The sequence below is a fragment of the Engystomops pustulosus genome, chromosome 6 (genome assembly GCF_040894005.1).
Source record: "Engystomops pustulosus chromosome 6, aEngPut4.maternal, whole genome shotgun sequence".
NCBI classification, from domain to species: domain Eukaryota; kingdom Metazoa; phylum Chordata; class Amphibia; order Anura; family Leptodactylidae; genus Engystomops; species Engystomops pustulosus.
Genome location: NC_092416.1, coordinates 168,944,255 through 168,969,633, shown reverse-complemented (window position 1 = coordinate 168,969,633; position 25,379 = coordinate 168,944,255). Strand labels below are relative to the sequence as shown.

Sequence of the window (25,379 nt, the reverse complement as noted above, 5' to 3'; positions counted from 1 at the left end):
TGGTATCTCGGGCCTTTGTTTGTCTTGTACATTACACCGCTAGGCGCTAGGTTGCAGTACATTGTGTTGTGTCTGTCTTGTATGCGCCATTTTTAGCTCCGATTCTCTCTCAGGGACGGTAATTATTACTGTTATACAACAACGGGCGTCCCCCGGGTGACATGTATGTAGTGTTACTGCTGCTGGATGGAGCAACAAACACACACGCATGCAATGACTCCTTATACAACAGTGTTAACCCTTCGGGGAAGCACGGCCTGCAGGGTATATACATCAGGAAGCGGCGCAGTGCGAGATGACGACTCATTATAATTGTATCTCACTGTAACCCTGATAACATGTTTAGTTAAGGATAAGGACAAGTTTGTCTCAAATATGTGCTGTTTGCTTTTCTGTACTGAAGACTGATATACTGACGTGACTGCGTATCCATGCTGGATCATTTAAAGGGGATGTCTGGTAAAATAATAGACGTGTAGGGGCCTACAAGATGATTAATCAGAACATACCGAGTCCCTGATATTCTGTTACCGTTTAGATCAACTTCCTGGGTGTGTCCCAACATTACTGCTCAGCCAATCATTGGTAAGACCGGTGACCCACCTCACCCAATGAGATTTTAGATTTCTCTGTGGTGCCTGGTCTCCCCCTAGAGATGGAGTGCAGAGGGAAATGATGAGAGTGGCAGTAAATAAGCAACAAGGGAGCGGTTTTAATTGATAGAGCGACAGAGTAAAAAAGAAAGGGGGCAGAAGTCGGCGGAGGGGACAGAAAGGTAGAGCATTATAAGTCGGGAGGCTGCAAAAAAAGGGGTAATTTACACATACTCATAGATTCAGGCACCGCGAGTGTGGTAATCTTCCTATATTAATTATCCATGGCCTCCTTCCTTCCAAAATCAACTTTTAGAATTATGCTAAATAAATAAAGCCCCTCAGACCTGCAACTCCAAAGTCTTTTATACAGGCTGTCTCCTGCTCAAACTGCTCTATCAGCACTTCCTCCCTCCCTCTGCCTCCTATAATCACACACAAAGGGAGGAGGGAAGTGCCCCTGTACATTGTAACAGCTTGTGAAGACACAGCATGTAGGGGCTCTGGTAACAGCCCATCCCCAAGCTTTTGTGACTCATTATCATACGTTTATCATAATTTTGATGGCAATTCCCTTCAAACGGATGCCAACAGAAATGGGTGCATAATAAGTGGGGGTAGGCATTATATGCAAGTACAAAAATAAGTGGGAAATATAATTAAGGGGCTACTACACTAAGGGAAGGGAATTATTAGTTGGTGGGTCACATTAAGGGGGCATTATAAGGACAGTTTGTGGATGTAGCATAAGAAGAAGGCATGATCCAGAGTGGTATGTCGTAGGAAGGGGGCCTTATACTATGTGAGGGGGGCACTAAGTGGGGCATTATACACTGTGAGCACACTATGATGTAAGGGGACAGCTGAGCAGTGAACTAAGCGGTTTAGCAGGATGGAGAGGGCTGATAAAAGCAGAAGCTCTTGTGACCAAGGCCCTTAAGCCCTGAAAAAGGGGCCAGCCCCAGCATATGGCCAAGAACTACAACTCCCTGCCCCAAGCCTGTGCACTGCCTATGGTCAGACCTGGCGCTGAAGTGATTTGCTGGCGCATCTCAGTTGCGCGCAGGGATTGATCAGGAGCCCAGAGCCTTCTGATAGATCCGGCGGGTGCAGAGGGTTGGGGGAAATATCCCCATCAAGTGCACCAGCATATGATTAATGTGCAGCGACAGACGCCAAAAAAAAAACAACTTTAAAAAAAGTTTGGATGTGGTCACGTGCAGGACCCTGACCCCACCACCACATCTTCTGTATCCTGTGAAGGTCTCCTATCGCCGGTGTCTCAAGGTGAGCCATAAAGCAGCTGCCGATGACTTCACATTCAGGAGACGTTGTGCTGATGCCTTGAGATTGGTCTCGCACCTGCCAGGTCCTGGCACTCGTCTGACTCGGGGAAGAACATGCAAAGTAACGAGAAAACTTCCTCAAGCTTTTTGCTTGTGCAAGACATAAGAAGAGTCTACACATGCAAATCTTAGAAGAAAATTTCCCCAAACACTTCACTTTATCAGAAGGGTCCTCAACCCCCTCCAAATATGACGATCCCGATCACATAACAAATATCAGCTCCCACTCCCTGTATGTGACCCAGTAGTACGGCTTCTGCACCGCAGCAACTAGTCCCTCTTATAACACTGCCTCCTGTGTACATGACGAGGGGTAAGTGTCTGACTGTAGGGACCTCTTAACATAGGTAAGTAATCGAAATCAGATTAGTGACGGTCCGACTTTTGGATTCAGCTGATTCTGACTGTATGTAGACAAAACAAAGCCAGCAAGAACACCATCATCCAACTGAATTGTAGCCGAGTTGCAGTTGCCCAGCCTGGCCACTACACAGAGGTTGGAGCTGTTCTTCCAGGACTGATCACTGTAATAACTTGAGGAAATTGGAATCAGCTGATCAGTGGTGGTCTCCAGCATCATCCCCCTAACAATCTCATGGTGATATATTGTCAATAAAAGCTGGAAACCCCCTTGAAGGGGGTCTTATTGTGACAAAGATAAAATCAGGTTTTAAGTGGTGTGGAATGGGGTGACTGGCTGGGCTACTATATAGCAAGAGCCGGCTCTTCTCAGGTGAGAGGAGCCTAATGATCCAGCTCACTACAAAGAGCCGGACTGCCCATCACTAGTAAATGCCAAGCTGCAGGAGGCATTTAAGTCCCGATAGGATTCGATTTGCCAATATTGGATTTGATCGCCGCCCCCCTGCGAAGTCTTCATGGGGGGAGCAATCGGTAACTATGACAGCCTCGGGTCATACAAAGATCGGAGACTTGTAACCCGTGTATTATAATGTAATAGAAACTGTAATAGATGATGTGTCAAATCCCCATATACTGCCAGGCTGTAGTATGGCAGTATATGGTAGGATCAATCAGGCAACCTAGGGTTAAATTACCCTAGGGGGTCTGAAAAATATTAAAAAATTTAAAAATTCAATTAAAACCTAAAAATTCTAATTTAGATACAGTATATGTAGATATCAGATAGATATAGGATATATAGATAGATGATAGATACTGTAGATAGTTCGATAGCTACTATATATATACATATATACAGTATAGATAGATATAAGATAATAGATAGATGTGTGCAGCACACATTTACAACAAAAACCGCACCATCTGAATATACATATTGGGAGTTGTAGTCTCGGATAGCCGCAGGTTGGAGACCTTCATGTTCTCCTCACAATAACGTTTGATCATTAAATTCTGGATAGGATTTATGATTTATAACATTGTACTGTATACCGAAAACCACTTCCATATCCTGCAGCCTGCGTTACCGCCGCGTCTTGTCTCCTCAGGCGATGATCTGGTTACACAGGAAGGGGGCGTGTCCGGCGCGGCCATCAATCACGGGGCGGCCGGGTATGTGCGCGGGTGATTGGCGTGAGGCGGTGACGTCGCGCTGGGGGCGGTGACGCGCGCGCGGTGGACTGAGCGGGGGGCGGGGCCTGGAGCCGGGCGCTCGGCGGTGCCAGTGTCCGGGGCTCTGCTGCCCATGAGGACGTCTCCTCCTCCGCCTGTCACTGCCCGGCATTTGCACGGAGACATGGGGGCCAAGGACTTCAAACGGTAAGTGATGGAGAGGGGGCCCCAGCACTGCCCGGCTCATTCATTGTCAGCCTGGCACCGGGCATTGCCTTATTGGGAGATGTGCCCGCTCCAAGATGGGATCATCCTCCTGATACCGGCATCATGGACAGGGCACTGCTGCCTACACCGGACCTTTCATCACTGGCACCAATACCCAGACAGGTCCTCTCATCACTGGCATCATATACTGTATAGGGCACCAATACCCAGACTGGTCCTCCCATCACTGGCATCATATACTGTATAGGGCACTAATACCCAGACTGGTCCTCCCATCACTGGCATCATATACTGTATAGGGCACTAATACCCAGACCGGTCCTCCCATCACTGGCATCATATACTGTATAGAGCACTAATACCCAGACTGGTCCTCCCATCACTGGCATCATATACTGTATAGGGCACCAATACCCAGACTGGTCCTCTCATCACTGGCATCATATACTGTATAGGGCACCAATACCCAGACTGGTCCTCTCATCACTGGCATCATATACTGTATAGGGCACCAATACCCAGACTGGTCCTCTCATCACTGGCATCATATACTGTATAGGGCACTAATACCCAGACTGGTCCTCTCATCACTGGCATCATATACTGTATAGGGCACCAATACCCAGACTGGTCCTCTCATCACTGGCATCATATACTGTATAGGGCACCAATACCCAGACTGGTCCTCTCATCACTGGCATCATATACTGTATAGGGCACCAATACCCAGACTGGTCCTCTCATCATTGGCATCATATACTGTATAGGGCACCAATACCCAGACTGGTCCTCTCATCACTGGCATCATATACTGTATAGGGCACCAATACCCAGACTGGTCCTCTCATCACTGGCATCATATACTGTATAGGGCACTAATACCCAGACTGGTCCTCTCATCACTGGCATCATATACTGTATAGGGCACTAATACCCAGACCGGTCCTCCCATCACTGGCATCATATACTGTATAGGGCACCAATACCCAGACTGGTCCTCTCATCACTGGCATCATATACTGTATAGGGCACCAATACCCAGACTGGTCCTCTCATCATTGGCATCATATACTGTATAGGGCACCAATACCCAGACTGGTCCTCTCATCACTGGCATCATATACTGTATAGGGCACCAATACCCAGACTGGTCCTCTCATCACTGGCATCATATACTGTATAGGGCACTAATACCCAGACTGGTCCTCTCATCACTGGCATCATATACTGTATAGGGCACCAATACCCAGACTGGTCCTCTCATCACTGGCATCATATACTGTATAGTGCATGGCACCAATACCCAGACTGGTCCTTTCATCACTGGCATCATATACTGTATAGGGCACCAATACCCAGACTGGTCCTCCCATCACTGGCATCATATACTGTATAGGGCACCAATACCCAGACTGGTCCTCTCATCACTGGCATCATATACTGTATAGGGCACCAATACCCAGACTGGTCCTCTCATCACTGGCATCATATACTGTATAGGGCACCAATACCCAGACTGGTCCTCTCATCACTGGCATCATATACTGTATAGGGCACTAATACCCAGACTGGTCCTCTCATCACTGGCATCATATACTGTATAGGGCACCAATACTCAGACTGGTCCTCTCATCATTGGCATCATATACTGTATAGGGCACCAATACCCAGACTGGTCCTCTCATCACTGGCATCATATACTGTATAGGGCACCAATACCCAGACTGGTCCTCTCATCACTGGCATCATATACTGTATAGGGCACTAATACCCAGACTGGTCCTCTCATCACTGGCATCATATACTGTATAGGGCACTAATACCCAGACCGGTCCTCCCATCACTGGCATCATATACTGTATAGGGCACCAATACCCAGACTGGTCCTCTCATCACTGGCATCATATACTGTATAGGGCACCAATACCCAGACTGGTCCTCTCATCATTGGCATCATATACTGTATAGGGCACCAATACCCAGACTGGTCCTCTCATCACTGGCATCATATACTGTATAGGGCACCAATACCCAGACTGGTCCTCTCATCACTGGCATCATATACTGTATAGGGCACTAATACCCAGACTGGTCCTCTCATCACTGGCATCATATACTGTATAGGGCACCAATACCCAGACTGGTCCTCTCATCACTGGCATCATATACTGTATAGGGCACCAATACCCAGACTGGTCCTCTCATCACTGGCATCATATACTGTATAGTGCATGGCACCAATACCCAGACTGGTCCTTTCATCACTGGCATCATATACTGTATAGTGCATGGCACCAATACCCAGACTGGTCCTCCCATCACTGGCATCATATACTGTATAGGGCACCAATACCCAGACTGGTCCTCTCATCACTGGCATCATATACTGTATAGGGCACCAATACCCAGACTGGTCCTCTCATCACTGGCATCATATACTGTATAGGGCACTAATACCCAGACTGGTCCTCTCATCACTGGCATCATATACTGTATAGGGCACCAATACCCAGACTGGTCCTCTCATCACTGGCATCATATACTGTATAGGGCACCAATACCCAGACTGGTCCTCTCATCACTGGCATCATATACTGTATAGGGCACCAATACCCAGACTGGTCCTCTCATCACTGGCATCATATACTGTATAGGGCACCAATACCCAGACTGGTCCTCCCATCACTGGCATCATATACTGTATAGGGCACCAATACCCAGACTGGTCCTTTCATCACTGGCATCATATACTGTATAGGGCACTAATACCCAGACTGGTCCTCTTATCACTGGCATCATATACTGTATAGGGCACCAATACCCAGACTGGTCCTCTCATCACTGGCATCATATACTGTATAGGGCACCAATACCCAGACTGGTCCTCCCATCATTGGCATCATATACTGTATAGGGCACCAATACCCAGACTGGTCCTCCCATCATTGGCATCATATACTGTATAGGGCACCAATACCCAGACTGGTCCTCTCATCACTGGCATCATATACTGTATAGGGCACCAATACCCAGACTGGTCCTCTCATCACTGGCATCATATACTGTATAGGGCACTAATACCCAGACTGGTCCTCTCATCACTGGCATCATATACTGTATAGGGCACCAATACCCAGACTGGTCCTCTCATCACTGGCATCATATACTGTATAGGGCACTAATACCCAGACCGGTCCTCCCATCACTGGCATCATATACTGTATAGGGCACTAATACCCAGACTGGTCCTCTCATCACTGGCATCACATACTGTATAGGGCACCAATACCCAGACTGGTCCTCCCATCATTGGCATCATATACTGTATAGGGCACTAATACCCAGACTGGTCCTCTCATCACTGGCATCATATACTGTATAGGGCACTAATACCCAGACTGGTCCTCTCATCATTGGCATCATATACTGTATAGGGCACCAATACCCAGACTGGTCCTCTCATCACTGGCATCATATACTGTATAGAGCACCAATACCCAGACTGGTCCTCTCATCACTGGCATCATATACTGTATAGGGCACTAATACCCAGACTGGTCCTCTCATCACTGGCATCATATACTGTATAGGGCACCAATACCCAGACTGGTCCTCTCATCACTGGCATCATATACTGTATAGGGCACCAATACCCAGACTGGTCCTCTCATCACTGGCATCATATACTGTATAGGGCACCAATACCCAGACTGGTCCTCCCATCACTGGCATCATATACTGTATAGGGCACCAATACCCAGACTGGTCCTCTCATCACTGGCATCATATACTGTATAGGGCACCAATACCCAGACTGGTCCTTTCATCACTGGCATCATATACTGTATAGGGCACCAATACCCAGACTGGTCCTCTCATCACTGGCATCATATACTGTATAGGGCACCAATACCCAGACTGGTCCTCTCATCACTGGCATCATATACTGTATAGTGCATGGCACCAATACCCAGACTGGTCCTTTCATCACTGGCATCATATACTGTATAGGGCACCAATACCCAGACTGGTCCTCTCATCACTGGCATCATATACTGTATAGTGCATGGCACCAATACCCAGACTGGTCCTCCCATCACTGGCATCATATACTGTATAGGGCACCAATACCCAGACTGGTCCTCTCATCACTGGCATCATATACTGTATAGGGCACCAATACCCAGACTGGTCCTCTCATCACTGGCATCATATACTGTATAGGGCACTAATACCCAGACTGGTCCTCTCATCACTGGCATCATATACTGTATAGGGCACCAATACCCAGACTGGTCCTCTCATCACTGGCATCATATACTGTATAGGGCACCAATACCCAGACTGGTCCTCTCATCACTGGCATCATATACTGTATAGGGCACCAATACCCAGACTGGTCCTCCCATCACTGGCATCATATACTGTATAGGGCACCAATACCCAGACTGGTCCTTTCATCACTGGCATCATATACTGTATAGGGCACCAATACCCAGACTGGTCCTTTCATCACTGGCATCATATACTGTATAGGGCACCAATACCCAGACTGGTCCTCTCATCACTGGCATCATATACTGTATAGGGCACTAATACCCAGACTGGTCCTCTCATCACTGGCATCATATACTGTATAGGGCACCAATACCCAGACTGGTCCTCCCATCATTGGCATCATATACTGTATAGGGCACCAATACCCAGACTGGTCCTCCCATCATTGGCATCATATACTGTATAGGGCACCGATACCCAGACTGGTCCTCTCATCACTGGCATCATATACTGTATAGGGCACCAATACCCAGACTGGTCCTCTCATCACTGGCATCATATACTGTATAGGGCACTAATACCCAGACTGGTATATATATAACAGTATATATATAACAGCTCTTATATCCAGGCTCCCCCCTATTACAGTATATATAACAGCTCTTATATCCAGGCTCCCCCCCATATTACAGTATATATAACACCCCTTATATCCAGGCTCTCCCCCTTATTACAGTATATATAACAGCTCTTATATCCAGACTCCCCCCTTATTACAGTATATATAACAGCTCTTATATCCAGGCTCTCCCCCTTATTACAGTATATATAACAGCTCTTATATCCAGGCTCTCCCCCTTATTACAGTATATATATAACACCCCTTATATCCAGGCTCTCCCCCTTATTACAGTATATATAACAGCTCTTATATCCAGGCTCTCCCCCTTATTACAGTATATATAACAGCTCTTATATCCAGGCTCTCCCCCTTATTACAGTATATATATAACACCCCTTATATCCAGGCTCTCCCCCTTATTACAGTATATATAAGACCCCTTATATCCAGGCTCCCCCCTTATTACAGTATATATAACAGCTCTTATATCCAGGCTCTCCCCCTTATTACAGTATATATATAACACCCCTTATATCCAGGCTCTCCCCCTTATTACAGTATATATAACAGCTCTTATATCCAGGCTCTCCCCCATATTAAAGTATATATATAACAGCTCTTATATCCAGGCTCCCCCCTTATTACAGTATATATAAGACCCCTTATATCCAGGCTCTCCCCCTTATTACAGTATATATAACAGCTCTTATATCCAGGCTCTCCCCCATATTACAGTATATATAACAGCTCTTATATCCAGGCTCCCCCCTTATTACAGTATATATAAGACCCCTTATATCCAGGCTCCCCCCTTATTACAGTATATATAACAGCTCTTATATCCAGGCTCTCCCCCTTATTACAGTATATATAACAGCTCTTATATCCAGGCTCTCCCCCATATTACAGTATATATATAACAGCTCTTATATCCAGGCTCCCCCCTTATTACAGTATATATAAGACCCCTTATATCCAGGCTCTCCCCCTTATTACAGTATATATATAACAGCTCTTATATCCAGGCTCCCCCCTTATTACAGTATATATAAGACCCCTTATATCCAGGCTCTCCCCCTTATTACAGTATATATAAGACCCCTTATATCCAGACTCTCCCCCTTATTACAGTATATATAACACCCCTTATATCCAGGCTCTCCCCCTTATTACAGTATATATAACAGCTCTTATATCCAGGCTCCCCCCTTATTACAGTATATATAAGACCCCTTATATCCAGGCTCTCCCCCTTATTACAGTATATATAAGACCCCTTATATCCAGACTCTCCCCCTTATTACAGTATATATAACACCCCTTATATCCAGGCTCTCCCCCTTATTACAGTATATATAACAGCTCTTATATCCAGGCTCTCCCCCTTATTACAGTATATATAAGACCCCTTATATCCAGGCTCTCCCCCATATTACAGTATATATAACAGCTCTTATATCCAGGCTCCCCCCCATATTACAGTATATATAACAGCTCTTATATCCAGGCTCTCCCCCTTATTACAGTATATATAACAGCTCTTATATCCAGGCTCTCCCCTTATTACAGTATATATAAGACCCCTTATATCCAGGCTCTCCCCCTTATTACAGTATATATAACAGCTCTTATATCCAGGCTCCCCCCCATATTACAGTATATATAACACCCCTTATATCCAGGCTCTCCCCCTTATTACAGTATATATAACAGCTCTTATATCCAGGCTCTCCCCCATATTACAGTATATATAACAGCTCTTATATCCAGGCTCTCCCCCTTATTACAGTATATATATAACAGCTCTTATATCCAGGCTCCCCCTTATTACAGTATATATAAGACCCCTTATATCCAGGCTCTCCCCCTTATTACAGTATATATAACAGCTCTTATATCCAGGCTCCCCCTTATTACAGTATATATAACACCCCTTATATCCAGGCTCTCCCCCTTATTACAGTATATATAACAGCTCTTATATCCAGGCTCTCCCCCATATTACAGTATATATAAGACCCCTTATATCCAGGCTCTCCCCCTTATTACAGTATATATAACAGCTCTTATATCCAGGCTCTCCCCTTATTACAGTATATATATAACAGCTCTTATATCCAGGCTCTCCCCCATATTACAGTATATATAAGACCCCTTATATCCAGGCTCTCCCCCTTATTACAGTATATATAACAGCTCTTATATCCAGGCTCTCCCCTTATTACAGTATATATATAACACCCCTTATATCCAGGCTCTCCCCCATATTACAGTATATATAACAGCTCTTATATCCAGGCTCTCCCCCATATTACAGTATATATAACAGCTCTTATATCCAGGCTCTCCCCCTTATTACAGTATATATATAACACCCCTTCTATCCAGGCTCTCCCCCATATTACAGTATATATAAGACCCCTTATATCCAGGCTCTCCCCCTTATTACAGTATATATAACACCCCTTATATCCAGGCTCCCCCCCTTATTACAGTATATATAACAGCTCTTATATCCAGGCTCCCCCCCATATTACAGTATATATAAGACCCCTTATATCCAGGCTCTCCCCCTTATTACAGTGACCCATTCCTATTATGTATTGATTACTGATGGTCTTTAGGGTCTGTTGACCTCTTGACCCCGCAGCTATATATGAGCTGTAGAGGTGACAAGTCCTTATACTGATGCCAGGTATGGACCGGTGCCCAGATAACTATATCGCTCTGCCCCGATGCCATATTGGGGTCAGTGGGTCTTGGAGGGGCTGTGGCCACCTTTCAGGTTGGACTTCTCTCTTTGGGGTGGGCAGAGCCTGGGGGATGACTTCATTGTGAGGAGGGGTACACAAGGTTCTCATTGATTGGCTTCTACATTGACGAGGCAGCTCCATCCCCGGCAGGTTGTCTCCAGACCTCGTCATTGGTGGAGCAACCTCTATGGAGATAAGACTTCCCAGACACTTGGAGTGAGATCTTGACGCCCGGAGTGACTCTTTGTTTGGACTTGGTGAAGATCCCTCCATCTCGTCATGTTCACTGTGGGGAGGTAGTGTGATTATGTATTGCCAGGGGGCTTCTTTATCGTATTGCTTTATTTCAGACACGTTCCTTCTCCATCCATTGATAGTTCCATAGATAGACCGGAGAAGGTTCTTCTGTTCCAGAAGTTTTTCTGGAGTTGGTTGTCTATAAGATCACGGATGTCTCTGTATTGTGGAATTCATCTTTGAGTCACTAGGAGAAGATTGTCTTGTAGAGGCTGAAAATCCGGTATTATCCGACGTGATACATTGTTACTGATGAGGAGAGAGAGAAGATAAAGAGATGTCATGTGTCATTCATATTATTATAATGTATCTATCTTATATCTAGTTACCTGTCCATCTGTCTGTGTGCAGAACTATCTATCATCCATCTATAATCTATCTACAGTGTATAACCCTATATATATACTGTATCTATCTATCTCATATCTATCTACAGTGTATAACCCATATCTGTCTGTCTATGTGCAGATCTATCTAATATCTATAGACGGCATATAACCCACATGTTTCAATCTATATAAAATACTGTCCATCTCAGATCTAATCATCTATTTGCCTTTCCATCTGTTTTAGACTTATCCCCCTTAGAACTATCTATCATCTATCTATCTATCTATCTCATATCTATCTATCTATCTCATATCTATCTATCTATCTCATATCTATCTATCTATCTATCTCATATCTATCTATCTATCTATCTATCTCATATCTATCTATCTATCTCATATCTATCTATCTATCTCCTATCTATCTCCTATCTATCTCATATCTATCTATCTCATATCTATCTATCTCATATCTATCTATCTCATATCTATCTATCTCCTATCTATCTATCTCCTATCTATCTATCTCCTATCTATCTATCTCCTATCTATCTATCTATCTATCTATCTCATATCTATCTATCTATCTATCTATCTATCTATCTATCTATCTCATATCTATCTATCTATCTATCTATCTATCTATCTATCTATCTATCTATCTCCAATCTATCTATCTCCTATCTATCTATCTCCTATCTATCTATCTATCTCCTATCTATCTATCTCCTATCTATCTATCTCCTATCTATCTATCTCCTATCTATCTATCTATCTATCTATCTATCTCATATCTATCTATCTATCTATCTATCTATCTATCTATCTATCTATCTCCTATCTATCTATCTCATATCTATCTATCTATCTCATATCTATCTATCTATCTCATATCTATCTATCTATCTCATATCTATCTATCTATCTCATATCTATCTATCTATCTATCTATCTCATATCTATCTATCTAATATCTATCTATCTATCTATCTATCTCATATCTATCTATCTATCTATCTATCCATCTCATATCTATCTATCTATCTATCTATCCATCTCATATCTATCTATCTATCTATCAATCTCATATCTATCTATCTCATATCTATCTATCTATCTATCTATCTATCTATCTATCTAAGAAAAGAGGCTTGAAAAAGCATCCTGAACAGGGTCTGAAATGTTGCACTTGGGCTAATAAAGCTCCCATCCGTTTTTTCACATTTACCTTGGAGTGCAGTCTAATTCTTTTTTTGGATATAATCGTCTGGTGTGTCAAGACCAGGATATTGGGGTTTGCACCCACAAAGTTATTTTGCAATATTTGGTGCTGCTGAACTTTTCAAATGTTGTCTATCTATCTATCTCATATCTATCTATCTCATATCTATCTATCTCATATCTATCTATCTATCTCATATCTATCTATCTATCTATCTCATATCTATCTATCTCATATCTATCTATCTCATATCTATCTATCTATCTCATATCTATCTACCCTTCTATCTACCCCTCTCATATCTATCTATCCATCTGAAATATGTGTATCTACTTCTCTTTCCATCAATATGTATCGCATGTCTATTCTTCCCATGGCCAGTTAACCAAACCCATTTCTGTCTGTCCGTCCACCCCGCGTCTGTCGTGTCTGTCCGTCCACCCCGCGTCTGTCGTGTCTGTCCGTCCACCCCGTGTCTGTCGTGTCTGTCCGTCCACCCCGCGTCTGTCGTGTCTGTCCGTCCACCCCGCGTCTGTCGTGTCTGTCCGTCCACCCCGCGTCTGTCTTGTCTGTCCGTCCACCCCGCGTCTGTCTTGTCTGTCCGTCCACCCCGCGTCTGTCTTGTCTGTCCGTCCACCCCGCGTCTGTCTTGTCTGTCCGTCCACCCCGCGTCTGTCTTGTCTGTCCGTCCACCCCGCGTCTGTCTTGTCTGTCCGTCCACCCCGCGTCTGTCTTGTCTGTCCGTCCACCCCGCGTCTGTCTTGTCTGTCCGTCCACCCCGCGTCTGTCTTGTCTGTCCGTCCACCCCGCGTCTGTCTTGTCTGTCCGTCCATCTATCTCATATCATCAATCCATCTCAGAACTATCCAACTGTCTCTGTTATTTTTATATATATTTATGTGTCTCTCTTTCCATGAATCTGTATGGACCTACCAATCTATTGTCCATTTATCCCTTCTATCCATCTTAGAAGTATCCATTAATCTATACTGTATACACATTAGACAATTGACAGTCAAATCTAATGATAATGTGGCAGCTCTCGCAGTGAGATGTGTCTGGCAGCGACTCGCGGACCCTCTCCCTATTTAGAACACATGACCGTCCTGTACGGAAACTTGTAGCGTAGTATCGGGTCAGGGTGACACAGAATGATAGCTGCCTGTACGGAAACTTGTAGCGTAGTATCGGGTCAGGGTGACACAGAATGATAGCTGCCTGTACGGAAACTTGTAGCGTAGTATCGGGTCAGGGTGACACAGAATGATAGCTGCCTGTACGGAAACTTGTAGCGTAGTATCGGGTCAGGGTGACACAGAATGATAGCTGCCTGTACGGAAACTTGTAGCGTAGTATCGGGTCAGGGTGACACAGAATGATAGCTGCCTGTACGGAAACTTGTAGCGTAGTATCGGGTCAGGGTGACACAGAATGATAGCTGCCTGTGGATTTCTGTCCCTATCACAAGAACTTGGTGATCTACCAAAGTTCACTCACTATCTTGTCAGACTCCAATGAAGCATCTATTGTTCTAGAACATTATTGATGTAACAATGTATCTGCTTCCCGGCGGATCTGAGGTTTAATGCTCAGGGATATACGGCAGATGGTCCTTCCTGAACATCTTGGAAGTCTTCAGACTTGTCAGAACGCAGCGTCCATCTGCTCTGAGGTGTCCTGCTACGTCTTACGTGATGAGTAGATGACATTTCTTCATGCTCGATGGATAGTCACAGAAATTCCGCCAACAAATGTTCCATGTTTGAATAGGACGTTGTATCTCCTGCCCCATCCTACCATATTGAGGATTGTGAAGGGTCACTGGGGGAGGTGGACATCCTGCCTCCTGCTCCTTCTGAAGCTTAGGTTTTCCAAAACTCAAAAGTTTAGTCTTGTCGTTGTCATATTTTTGTCTTTCTGATTTCCTTTTTAGACTCAAAGCATTGAGTTTTCTACTTCAGTTTATCTGAAGGTAGTATCACTGGGTCCTGAGGTCCTGCATTACATGAATGGTGGCCTTTGATGCTCCACCCCTCCCTTCAGCGGTGGCGACTTCTCCTGGAGATCACCGCTGATCACTGGAAAAGGGAAGCTGGGCTCGCACTACAATTGGATCACTAGCACATCATCTTCATGAGATAAAGCCTATAAAGGGGTTGTGTCACTACAGACCCCGAGATGGAACCCCCACAGTGATTATGGGAACCAAAGTTCCACCAAGGTCCTTCCTGGGCATGATGTGTGTAGAAGTGAATGGTGTGAAGGCGCAGCCTCTGCTTCTCCAATCCATATGGGGGATGAAGAGGAGCAGCCGACCCCACATGTATCTAAAGTGCAAGGGCATCTTAAAGGGAACATGTCACCAAGTTTGGGACCACTGGAACATGTTTATGGAGCTTGGTTTTAGGATCCCAAGCCTGGAATGGTCAGTCCCTCCCATAAAATTTTCGGACAATGAGTCTGGGACTTGTATTTTACATCTCTGGACACATGTGCGTTGTGGGGTGGAAGTAAAGTTGGAATAGGGGGTGTTGTCTCTGTGAGACAATTGGGGCAGATTTACTTACCGATCCAGCGGTGCGTTCTTTGTGGAGGATCAGGTCTTCCGGCGATTCACTAAGGTCGTGCGCCCGATGTCCACTAGGTGTCGCTGCTGCGCTGAAGTCCGTCGGAGTTCACTGGAGTTCATGATCCATTGCTGGGTGCAGGTAAGCGCGTGTCAAGCGACCCTTTTAAAAAAAAAAAAAAAAAATACATGATTTTTATGGATCATTTACAGATTGGCTCAGAAACACCCAGCGGTCTTCTGAAGGTGCGGTTTTGGCCTAGAGACGCTCTTTTTTGGGCTCCGGAATCTTTCTACTCTCATCGATACTTGGTGAAACCAGGTGGACCTGTAATTTGTTCACATACTGAGCTCAGCGCTGGTTGACTTTGGTTCTTTTGTCTTTCTAATGAAAGTGTGTGGTGCTGCCAAGCTACGACCGGTTGGCATCCGCAATCCCCCAATTAGCTTGTCTATTGTCTGATCGCCTGAAAACAGGGATTAATTGAACACATTGGCAGGTGCCAGAATGTACAGATTAGGAACAACAGACGGCATCTGTACTGCCGTAATATGGTGAGGAGAGGGATTATTTTCCTGTAATGGTGTCATAACAGTCACCTGGATTATGTGGCATAGTCCCATGTATGTACTTGTGACCATGGGATGATCATGGATTGTATGGTCCACTGCTTGTAGGTACATGCGAGTTGTTGAGAAGATATTTATGTATCATCACAGCTCCTCCTGCTCTATAACATGCTGCCTGCTGTTAGGACACTATGTACAATCTGCTCAGCTCCTCCTGCTCTATAACATGCTGCCTGCAGATAGGACACTGTGTACAATCTGCTCAGCTCCTCCTGCTCTATAACATGCTGCCTGCAGTTAGGACACTATGTACAATCTGCTCAGCTCCTCCTGCTCTATAACATGCATCCTGTATATAGGACACTATGTACAATCTGCTCAGCTCCTCCTGCTCTATAACATGCTGCCTACAGATAGGACACTATGTACAATCTGCTCTGCTCCTCCTGCCCTATAACATGCTGCCTACAGATAGGACACTATGTACAATCTGCTCTGCTCCTCCTGCCCTATAACATGCTGCCTGCAGATAGGACACTATGTACAATCTGCTCTGCTCCTCCTGCCCTATAACATGCTGCCTGCAGATAGGACACCATGTACAATCTGCCCAGCTCCAAATCTAAATCAACCCTTCCTGACCTGACACCAACTCAAACTCCCCCTCCATAGGCATGTGGGAAAAAACCTAAATGAAATACCCAGAGAAGAAGGACATTTCCTTTACTTTTGGTGTCCGGATCCTCCTTTTAGGTTTTGTATGTTGTCACATATTTGCCCGATCCGTCTCTTATCCCCCAGCAGCGGCCTGTGATGGGTGAGCAGCGCGGGGTCTACGGATCAGATGCGTCTGGAGAGCTATTAGCAGATGTCTCCGGGGCTCGTGGCAACCTCAAGTAACCTTTCGCACACTTGGATCTCGGAGACTTGACACAGGATTTCGCTGGTTTCCTCATCAGCTTTTGCTCTGTGGTTTACGTAAGCTGAAATACATTTCTTTCCCAAAAAAGAGAGTCACCCAGGACATATTAGTGTGATATCCTCCTTCTTTTGTCCAATAGCGTTTTGCGAGTTTTGTTGAGAGACTAAACAAAAGATTTTCTTTCTATAGTTAGTTTACTGTGTATCAGAATATCTTATTAAAGGGGCATTCCAAAACTGACAGACCATCTTAAGAATTTTTGGGGGGATATGTGGGAGACTTACACTTAGAGCCAATAAACCTAAAGGGAACCTGTCACCAGGAATGTGATTTGTAGCTGGTGACAGGTTCCAATAGCCTATGCTATGCTGATTTTAATAATGCCTTTGGGATTCCGAATCATTTCAATACTTTATAAAACTTTATTTCACATTACCTGGGTCTGTGCCAGCAGCATGCCTGTGTCTGTCTCCTCTCCCCTACACCGCCCCCCTCGGTCATCTGCCTTCTAAGTGCCCCTGTCAGGAAGTGAGGAGGGGTGAGTTAACTCAGTAGTGATGGGTTGTTTGCGAACGAGCCGGCAAAAAGAGCTGGCTCATTTGTGTGAACCATGGGAGTCGGCTCCCTGCGGTGAATCAATTGCTCATCGATTAACCCTGCCCCTTAACTGGTAACCATGTCCCATTTAACCCAATAACTACCGGGTTATTAGTTGTGTGGTGAGGGGTGACTGGCTGACTAAGGCACACTATTATACATTTCAGGAGACAGGAGAGCCATCTCTTTTTAGTGAGTGGAGCCTAATGATCCAGCTCACTAAGAAGAGCCAGACTGCCAATCACTAGTGTGGAGGAGACTGAGACACAAGCCCACACAGGCTGCAGCAGCCCCTCTTCAGGGACTCTCTACACACTATTTGCAGGGAGCCAGGTAATGTGAATTAAAATTTTATAAAGTACTGAAATTATCCAGAATGCTGATGAAGACATTTGTAAAATCAGCATAACATAGGCCAGTGATGGCAAACCTTTTAGAGGCCGAGTGCCGAAACTACAACCAAGTCCCACTTATTTATTGCAAAGTGCCAACACAGAAATTTAATTTGTGATTTATACTCAGTTCTCTGTCACAGTTTTCATTGATACCAGCCCCTGAGGACACCAATATAGCAGAAAATAGTCCCAGGTAGAGTTGTCACTTTAAAATAGCTCTGTACACAGCAAGTCCTGGGCCATCTGGGAGTGCAGGAATATACCTGGAGTCATCTCTGGTGATGGCCTGAGTGCCCACAGAAAGGGCTCTGAGTGCCACCTCTGGCACCAGTGCCATAGGTTAGCCATCACTGACATAGGCTATTGGAACCTGTCACCACCTACAAATTACATTCCTGGTGACAGGTTCCCTTTAATTGAGCTGCAGTAGCAAAGAAAGTTGCGTCTTTAGGTTCTGTTTGCTGTTATTATCTGCTGATGTAGACATCCCATAATTATCAGTTTTGGAGAACCACTTTTAACGCCATAAACACGTTTCTTAATTATTCGAAAACGGTCGCCGTTTTGTCAGCACTTTTATTAGGATGTCTGCCAGACGTGTTATTCTAAGATCTTTTATTCAGCTATTACCTTCTGCTGCCCTTTCCTGTCATAGCCTTATCAAGTTTTATTAAATTACAGGAAAGCTCCGGCTTCAAAAATCCATTTTCGTGTAACCTACTAGAAAGTTCTAAATAAGAAACAAGATTGGCCTCTTTTTATTTGGGTCCTCGCCTCTTGACAAGTTACAAAGATTCTCCCTAATTCTGGAGGACCTGACGTGTTCTGCATTACATAGACAATCCATGGATGTTTATGGACGTAGTGTAATTCTTCGTTTCTCCTGTGGGAGTGCTATTGGATTCATGTTTCTGACTCCTCTCACGTAGTACAATTCATCCCTAATGCTAACTCTATGGAATATTTTGGGATTGGCTTATTGTAAAGAGACATAATCCCAAAGTGGACACTCCCTTTAAAGTTCAGTTACATTAAATTAGTGAGAATGTGATCAAGATGAGTTGGACATTTCCTATCCTGTGGATAGGCGTAACAATCCAACTTCGTACAACCCCTTTAAGTGATAGTTGGGGTTTCACTCTATCCATTAACGAGGATAGGCGTAACAATCCAACTTGGTACAACCCCTTTAAGTGATAGTGGTGGTTGACTTTATCCATTGTATAGGTTTAGGATGGTGTTGGGTCTGAGTGTTTTGAGCTCACGTTCTCTTGCAGTTCACCATAAAAATGAAGTTTGTAGGAAACATTAAAGGGGTTGTCCAGTGTTTTTCTTTCAAAAACAGCGCCACCCGTGACTGTGGTTAGCGCTGGTATTGCAGCTCGGCTGTAAAGACATGAATGGAGCTAAGATGCAATACCATGCCCTACCCATGGGCAGGTGTGGTGCTCTTTTTGGAAGAAAGCAGCCATTTTCCACCTCCAGACAACCCCTTTAAGTAATAATTATTTAGACCATAAGGAATGACGTGTCGCCTTTAAGCTCCATCCTCAGAGTCGGCCTCAACGAACAGTAGCGCGTTGTGCTGGCGGAGAGGTAAACCCAGACACGCGCTCGCGAGACTTACCGAGCGTCGCGGGAGATAATTATATAGCGAAGGCCTCGGCTTCACGAAAAGTAAGCCCGGCTGAAGAGCTGAAGCAGTGTTTAAAGATAAATAGGATTACACAAAAATATTCCCCATTGTTCCCTCGCTGGCGGATTACTCCCACTCCTGCGTTACAGCCTGTACTTTCCTTCTTCTCCAGATCAGGTGCTTTGTCGCCTGTTTGAGGGGAAAACCAGATTTACATACAAAAAGTAGGGTAAAAGTGACCTTGTACAGTATGTAGTTTGTCCAAGTGCACTCTGGGAGTGTCCTCACACTGCTGTGCTCTTGGATTTCTGTGCTACTCCACAGTTATTCCCCTCATGTCCAAGTTAAATCTGTAGTTGGATACTAGATCTTTTTATAGGGGGGAGAGACCATGGAGAAGGTCAGTGCAGAGAACTAAGTGCACAGCTGTGTGAGGAAACTACCTGGAAATGCTAAAATACTGGATTATAAATGTATTTTTACTAGTATTACTATGGGGCATATAGGTAGTTTTACCGAAATTTACAGTCTCCTCAGTGGAGGTTCCACTTCTGGGACCCCTACTGATCGCAACAAAATGTTTTCCACAGGACCTCTCTGTCTAAGAATGGATTGTCTGGTCATACATATAGGGTTACCCTCATTCTCCTGATCTATGCGAGCCTAGTATGCCCCTTTAAAGGGGTTGGCCACTTTACCTCAGGTATTTTGTAATGTGTGTGTAAGTGTGAGGGGCAGGATATGAGGTAAGTTACCAATATACATCTAGTAATAGTTCTGCTCCACTTTCTTGATATGTAAAGTGAAGCCTCCGGTCTTTTACCTCATCAGCCAAAGATTCCTGTCCATAAAATGGCCGCAGATGGAGGGTCATGTGATCTCTATCTGTCCATGTACAATCACATGACCCTCCATCTGTGTCATCATTTTATGATGAGGTAAAAGACAGGAGGATTTGGTGTATATTGGTAAATTGCCTAATATCCTGCCCCCTCACACTTATACACAAATAACAAAATATATGAGGTAAATTGGCTACCCCTTTAAGTGAAGCATCCAATGTTGCGACTCTCCTTTTAATCTGATGGTACATCTGCTGTAAAGTCCAAAGTCTCTTGATACGGACCATCCAAATTTCCATGTACTTCCATCTTAAATCACTGGATGCTTTGAATTTTTTGTTTATCCTCTCGCAAAAAAAATGTACCTCAAATAGGAAATCTATTCTTACCTCCTCTTATTTGCATTTCTAGAGACTATTAAAGGCAAAGTATAGGAAGCCGCTTTGCATGCACTTCATTTGGTTTCCCACTGAACAATAGGAAGATTTACAGGACTATTTGTAGTTCCGCTTCATGTTTTTTCGTGACGCAACAGTTCGGAAATATCGTAAGTCTCGGATGTGGAAAGAGCGTGCAAGCAGCGAGAAGAGAAGCCCTGCAGTGGGGGTATTGAGTTACACTGAAATATGTGCTGAGGTCGGGGCTTCTCAGGAAGGTAGAGGAGAAGTAGACCATGACGTGTTCGGATATCAGATCTCTTCCCTAGACAGAAGACAAGTTTTCAGGTTCTAACTAGAAAACAAGGTCCGGACTAATTTTACGTAAGACTCTGAAGTCATTCAGATTGGCACCAGCCAACCAAGTAGAGCGCCATACATTATATAATGGCCGAATTTGGTATTGCAGCTCAGCCCCTTTTATCTTTTTTGGTGAAGATCGGCCACTAGACTGATGTATGGAACATCACAAAAAGTGGGAGATATACTGACCAGAACCTAACTGGTAGTAGATTTGGACCTTGATTTGTCTATCCTGGATAGACCATCCGTATTTTTTAGTCCTGGTTGTCTAGATTCATAATTTATTTTAAATTAACCCCAGGTAGGTTATACTTACCTCAGTCTTTGACTCTACTGGAGGATAACTCCATCACAATCCATCATGATAAACCGGTTTGTGGACCGTCGGCCGTGAGTTTATACCCCCTTTCTATATTTTTAGTACAGATGAATGGCTGCACTTTATGTACATGCTCAGCCATGAATCTCATCTGCTACAGATCAGAGGAATAAGGCACTGAGAAGAAATCCCAGCATTTATCTGAGCATTGCTAAAGTGATCAGGAAAACAGGACTGCGGAGTCGTTGACGATTTTGGTGGATTTGGAATTAGGGAAATTGAGGAGTTGGTGTCAGAAATCCGGTTACGTATTTATTAAGCAGCTGGTTAATAATGTCAGCGGTGTTGGACAACCCCTTTTACTGCACGTTACGGAGGCGACATCAAGATTATCAGGTTATTTCTACCTCTGTAAACTTTGACGGTAAATCTATGACTTCATCTATAGGATAACAATAGAGGATGGAAAGTCCTCGTGAGGCGTGTGCCCTCATGCCTCCTCGTCATCACCCACGCAGAGCGGAATGACAGAAATCCTTGTAGGACGCGGCCCGGCATTGTCTATACGGGTTGTTACATACATTTCGGGATGGTGGAGGGACCTGTCAGCACCTGCCCTACTGTAGAACAGTGACTCGATTCCTGGAAACTCAGACTTCAGGCTGCGGGGGGGCAGTATATGCTAATAAGCCTCCTCCGTACAGAGAGGAAAACTTTATATAATTATACATCTACAGTGTTACATGAGGCCGTCCTGCTCCATCTGAGCACCAAGTATAGGAGTTATCATCAAATTTTTTAGTCAAACGCATCAAGCGTCTGAGAATACTCTTCATAAAAAAACGTTTGACAGAAATCTCTAATGTGAGGGAAGGGTTAATGGCATAACTAATGCAGCAGTAATGCCAGATATTTTCCATACCTCTTATGGTTTACTATAGTGTGACTGTGTTTCAGAGAAAATATTACTTGCGGTGGTATGTGCAGGGTCTGGGAAGAGACGTCCACGCTATGCCCCCCCCCCCCCCCCCCTCAGGCTTGCGTCACGTAAAATTGACAAATGCCTCCTATGTTGAATGGATTGTTTCAGTGTATACTTAAAGGGGTTACTATTTCTTGTGTCGAAAATGGGAGAGGAAAACGGGCCTCTGTCTTAAAGGGAATTGGTCTGCAGTTTGTCTATACAAAAACTGTAAGTGTTGGGTTATGGCCCTGAACAGTTGTATACTCGCACCTTATTGTGTGTAGCAGCATGGCTGAGAAAAATGCATTTATATTCCAAGAGTGAAGTTTTCTGTGGGTGTGTTCTCACACTGCTGTGCTTTCTAGTTCTCATCGTTTTCACACTGCTGTGCTTTCTAGTTCTCATCGTTTTCACACTGCTGTGGTCTCTAGTTCTCATTGGTTGTACGTTCTCACACTGCTGTGCTCTCTAGTTCTCATTGGCTGCACGTTCTCACACTGCTGTGCTCTCTAGTTCTCATTGGCTGCACGTTCTCACACTGCTGTGCTCTCTAGTTCTCATCGGTTGTACGTTCTCACACTTCTGTGCTCTCTAGTTCTCATCATTCTCACACTGCTGTGCTCTCTAGTTCTCATCAGTTGTACGTTCTCACACTGCTGTGCACTCTAGTTCTCGTGGACTGCGCGTTCTAACACTGCTCTGCTCTCTAGTTCTCATCGGCTGTGCATTCTCACACTGCTGCGCTCTCTAGTTCTCATCGGCTGCACGTTCTCACACTGCTGTGCTCTCTAGTTCTCATCGGCTGCACGCTCTCACACTGCTGTGCTCTCTAGTTCTCATCGGCTGCACGTTCTCACACTGCTGTGCTCTCTAGTTCTCATCGGTTGTACGTTCTCACACTGCTGTGCTCTCTAGTTCTCATTGGCTGCACGTTCTCACACTGCTGTGCTCTCTAGTTCTCATCGGTTGTACGTTCTCACACTGCTGTGCTCTCTAGTTCTCATGGGCTGCACATTCTCACACTGCTGTGCACTCTAGTTCTCATTGGCTGCACGTTCTCACACTGCTCTGCTCTCTAGTTCTCATCGGCTGCGGGTTCTCACACTGCTGCGCTCTCTAGTTCTCATCGTTCTCACATTGCTGCGCTCTCTAGTTCTCATCGTTCTCACACTGCTGTGCTCTCTAGTTCTCATCGGTTGTACGTTCTCACACTGCTGTGCTCTCTAGTTCTCATCGGCTGTGCGTTCTCACACTGCTGTGCTCTCTAGTTCTCATCGGCTGTGCGTTCTCACACTGCTGTGCTCTCTAGTTCTCATCGGCTGCGCCTCCTCACACTGCTGTGCTCTCTAGTTCTCATCGGCTGAGCCTCCTCACACTGCTGTGCTCTGTGCACTGAGCTGCTCCACTATACCCTCCACTCAGTGACTGCTATAGTATTAATCAAAAGTCTGCTACAGGATGAGTACTGTGAAGTTATTCGCTGCAGAACGCTTTCTGCACAGCAGTGTGAGGACACTACATAATTCTGTAATATAAATAAATGTTCACAGTCCTGCTGCTACTAACAACAATCCAGGTCCAATACACGACATGTATGTATGGTCGCTGCAGTTATTACCCAACCTTTCAGCAAATATCCCATATGCCAAGTTATGTCGTCCTATACCTAGGAAAGTTGGGTGACAGCAGCACATATTTTAAATGCACTTTTTTGGCTATTTTGGTGACTGTATAGAGAGAATATATAAGATGTATACATAAGGGGGATGGCGTCTCTTCAGGACGCCCCGTGTGTGTGTAAGCACCTTGTCTGTTTACTTGGTGCCAGGATAATGGACGCCGCTGCCTATATTTAGAAGAGTACATCGCGCCTTGTACTGAACGCCTCCGTGTACATGACGGATGGAGGGACCAAAATCATCAACATTGGGTATTATTCATGAAAACCTTCTAAGATTAGTATATGTGATGAAAGCCGTGCTGTGATTGGTTTTTATGGTCATCGGAGAACAGTTTCGTCAATCTCTGTGTCTTTTATGCAGGGTCTCTGCCGCCTGAGGCGAGCTATAGTACAGCGCCCTCCTCCGCCTCCTCTAGTAGTAACATATCAGGTTATTTTTTTAGTAGGTGTGTTCTCCATGCAGATTTACACACTCATTTAGACCCTCTCTGTCAGAGCCTGCTTTATAGTCGGTGTCTGCGCCCTGATGCTGCCCCCCACCTTGCTGCAGGCAGTGCTGCCTGAGGCAAGAGGCTCAACTCGCTATAGTATGTTTCCTCAACTGAAATGTTGGATGAGGCTAAGCTTCAACACTAAGCAGGGCCACTATGACATTTACAGCGCTGTGCTTGGTGAGGAACGGAGAGGCTACAGTGGTCGCCAGGAATCCGGACTACTAATCTGGATATTGACCTAACCTTAAAGGGATTTTCCAGAAATTCTGGTTCCTTATCTTTCTGGTACTTCCAGTTTTCAGCACCTCATCCGATCAGTTGTTCAAGGGGGTCACAGGACTCACTTCTGTCAATGATTGGCTTCTCAGACCGTAGGACGTTGCATTGTCTTGCGTCACGAGTGACGTCCTGTGGTCCAAGGAGGCCACTGATTGGCTAAAGAGGGTTTG

At 44.8% G+C, this 25,379-nt stretch overlaps 1 protein-coding gene and 1 long non-coding RNA gene across 5 annotated transcripts in view; one reads left to right on the top strand and one right to left on the bottom strand.

The window, feature by feature from the left end:
• The window catches only part of MMD (monocyte to macrophage differentiation associated), an 86,664-nt gene that overhangs the window by 29,946 nt on the left and 31,339 nt on the right, over positions 1 to 25,379 (top strand). The window contains exon 1 of one of the 3 annotated variants that reach the window (XM_072112304.1): positions 3,517 to 3,682. The exons of 1 other annotated variant lie outside the window; for it this stretch is intronic. In XM_072112304.1, the coding sequence (XP_071968405.1) occupies positions 3,609 to 3,682 (74 nt within the window). In that variant the 5' untranslated portion in view covers positions 3,517 to 3,608. Of the gene's footprint in view, positions 1 to 3,516; positions 3,683 to 11,500; positions 11,653 to 25,379 lie in introns of those variants that run through there. One more of the 3 variants, XM_072112307.1, reaches the window with a different exon arrangement.
• Positions 11,774 to 20,100, bottom strand: LOC140064952 (uncharacterized). 2 transcript variants are annotated; one of them, XR_011847834.1, is made up of 3 exons: positions 19,882 to 20,100; positions 15,772 to 15,933; positions 11,774 to 11,902 (listed from the first exon to the last, which is right to left on the bottom strand). It is a non-coding gene; the product is annotated as an uncharacterized lncRNA (long non-coding RNA). The 2 variants fall into 2 exon arrangements; XR_011847833.1 differs by lacking the exon at positions 19,882 to 20,100 and adding an exon at positions 17,068 to 17,251.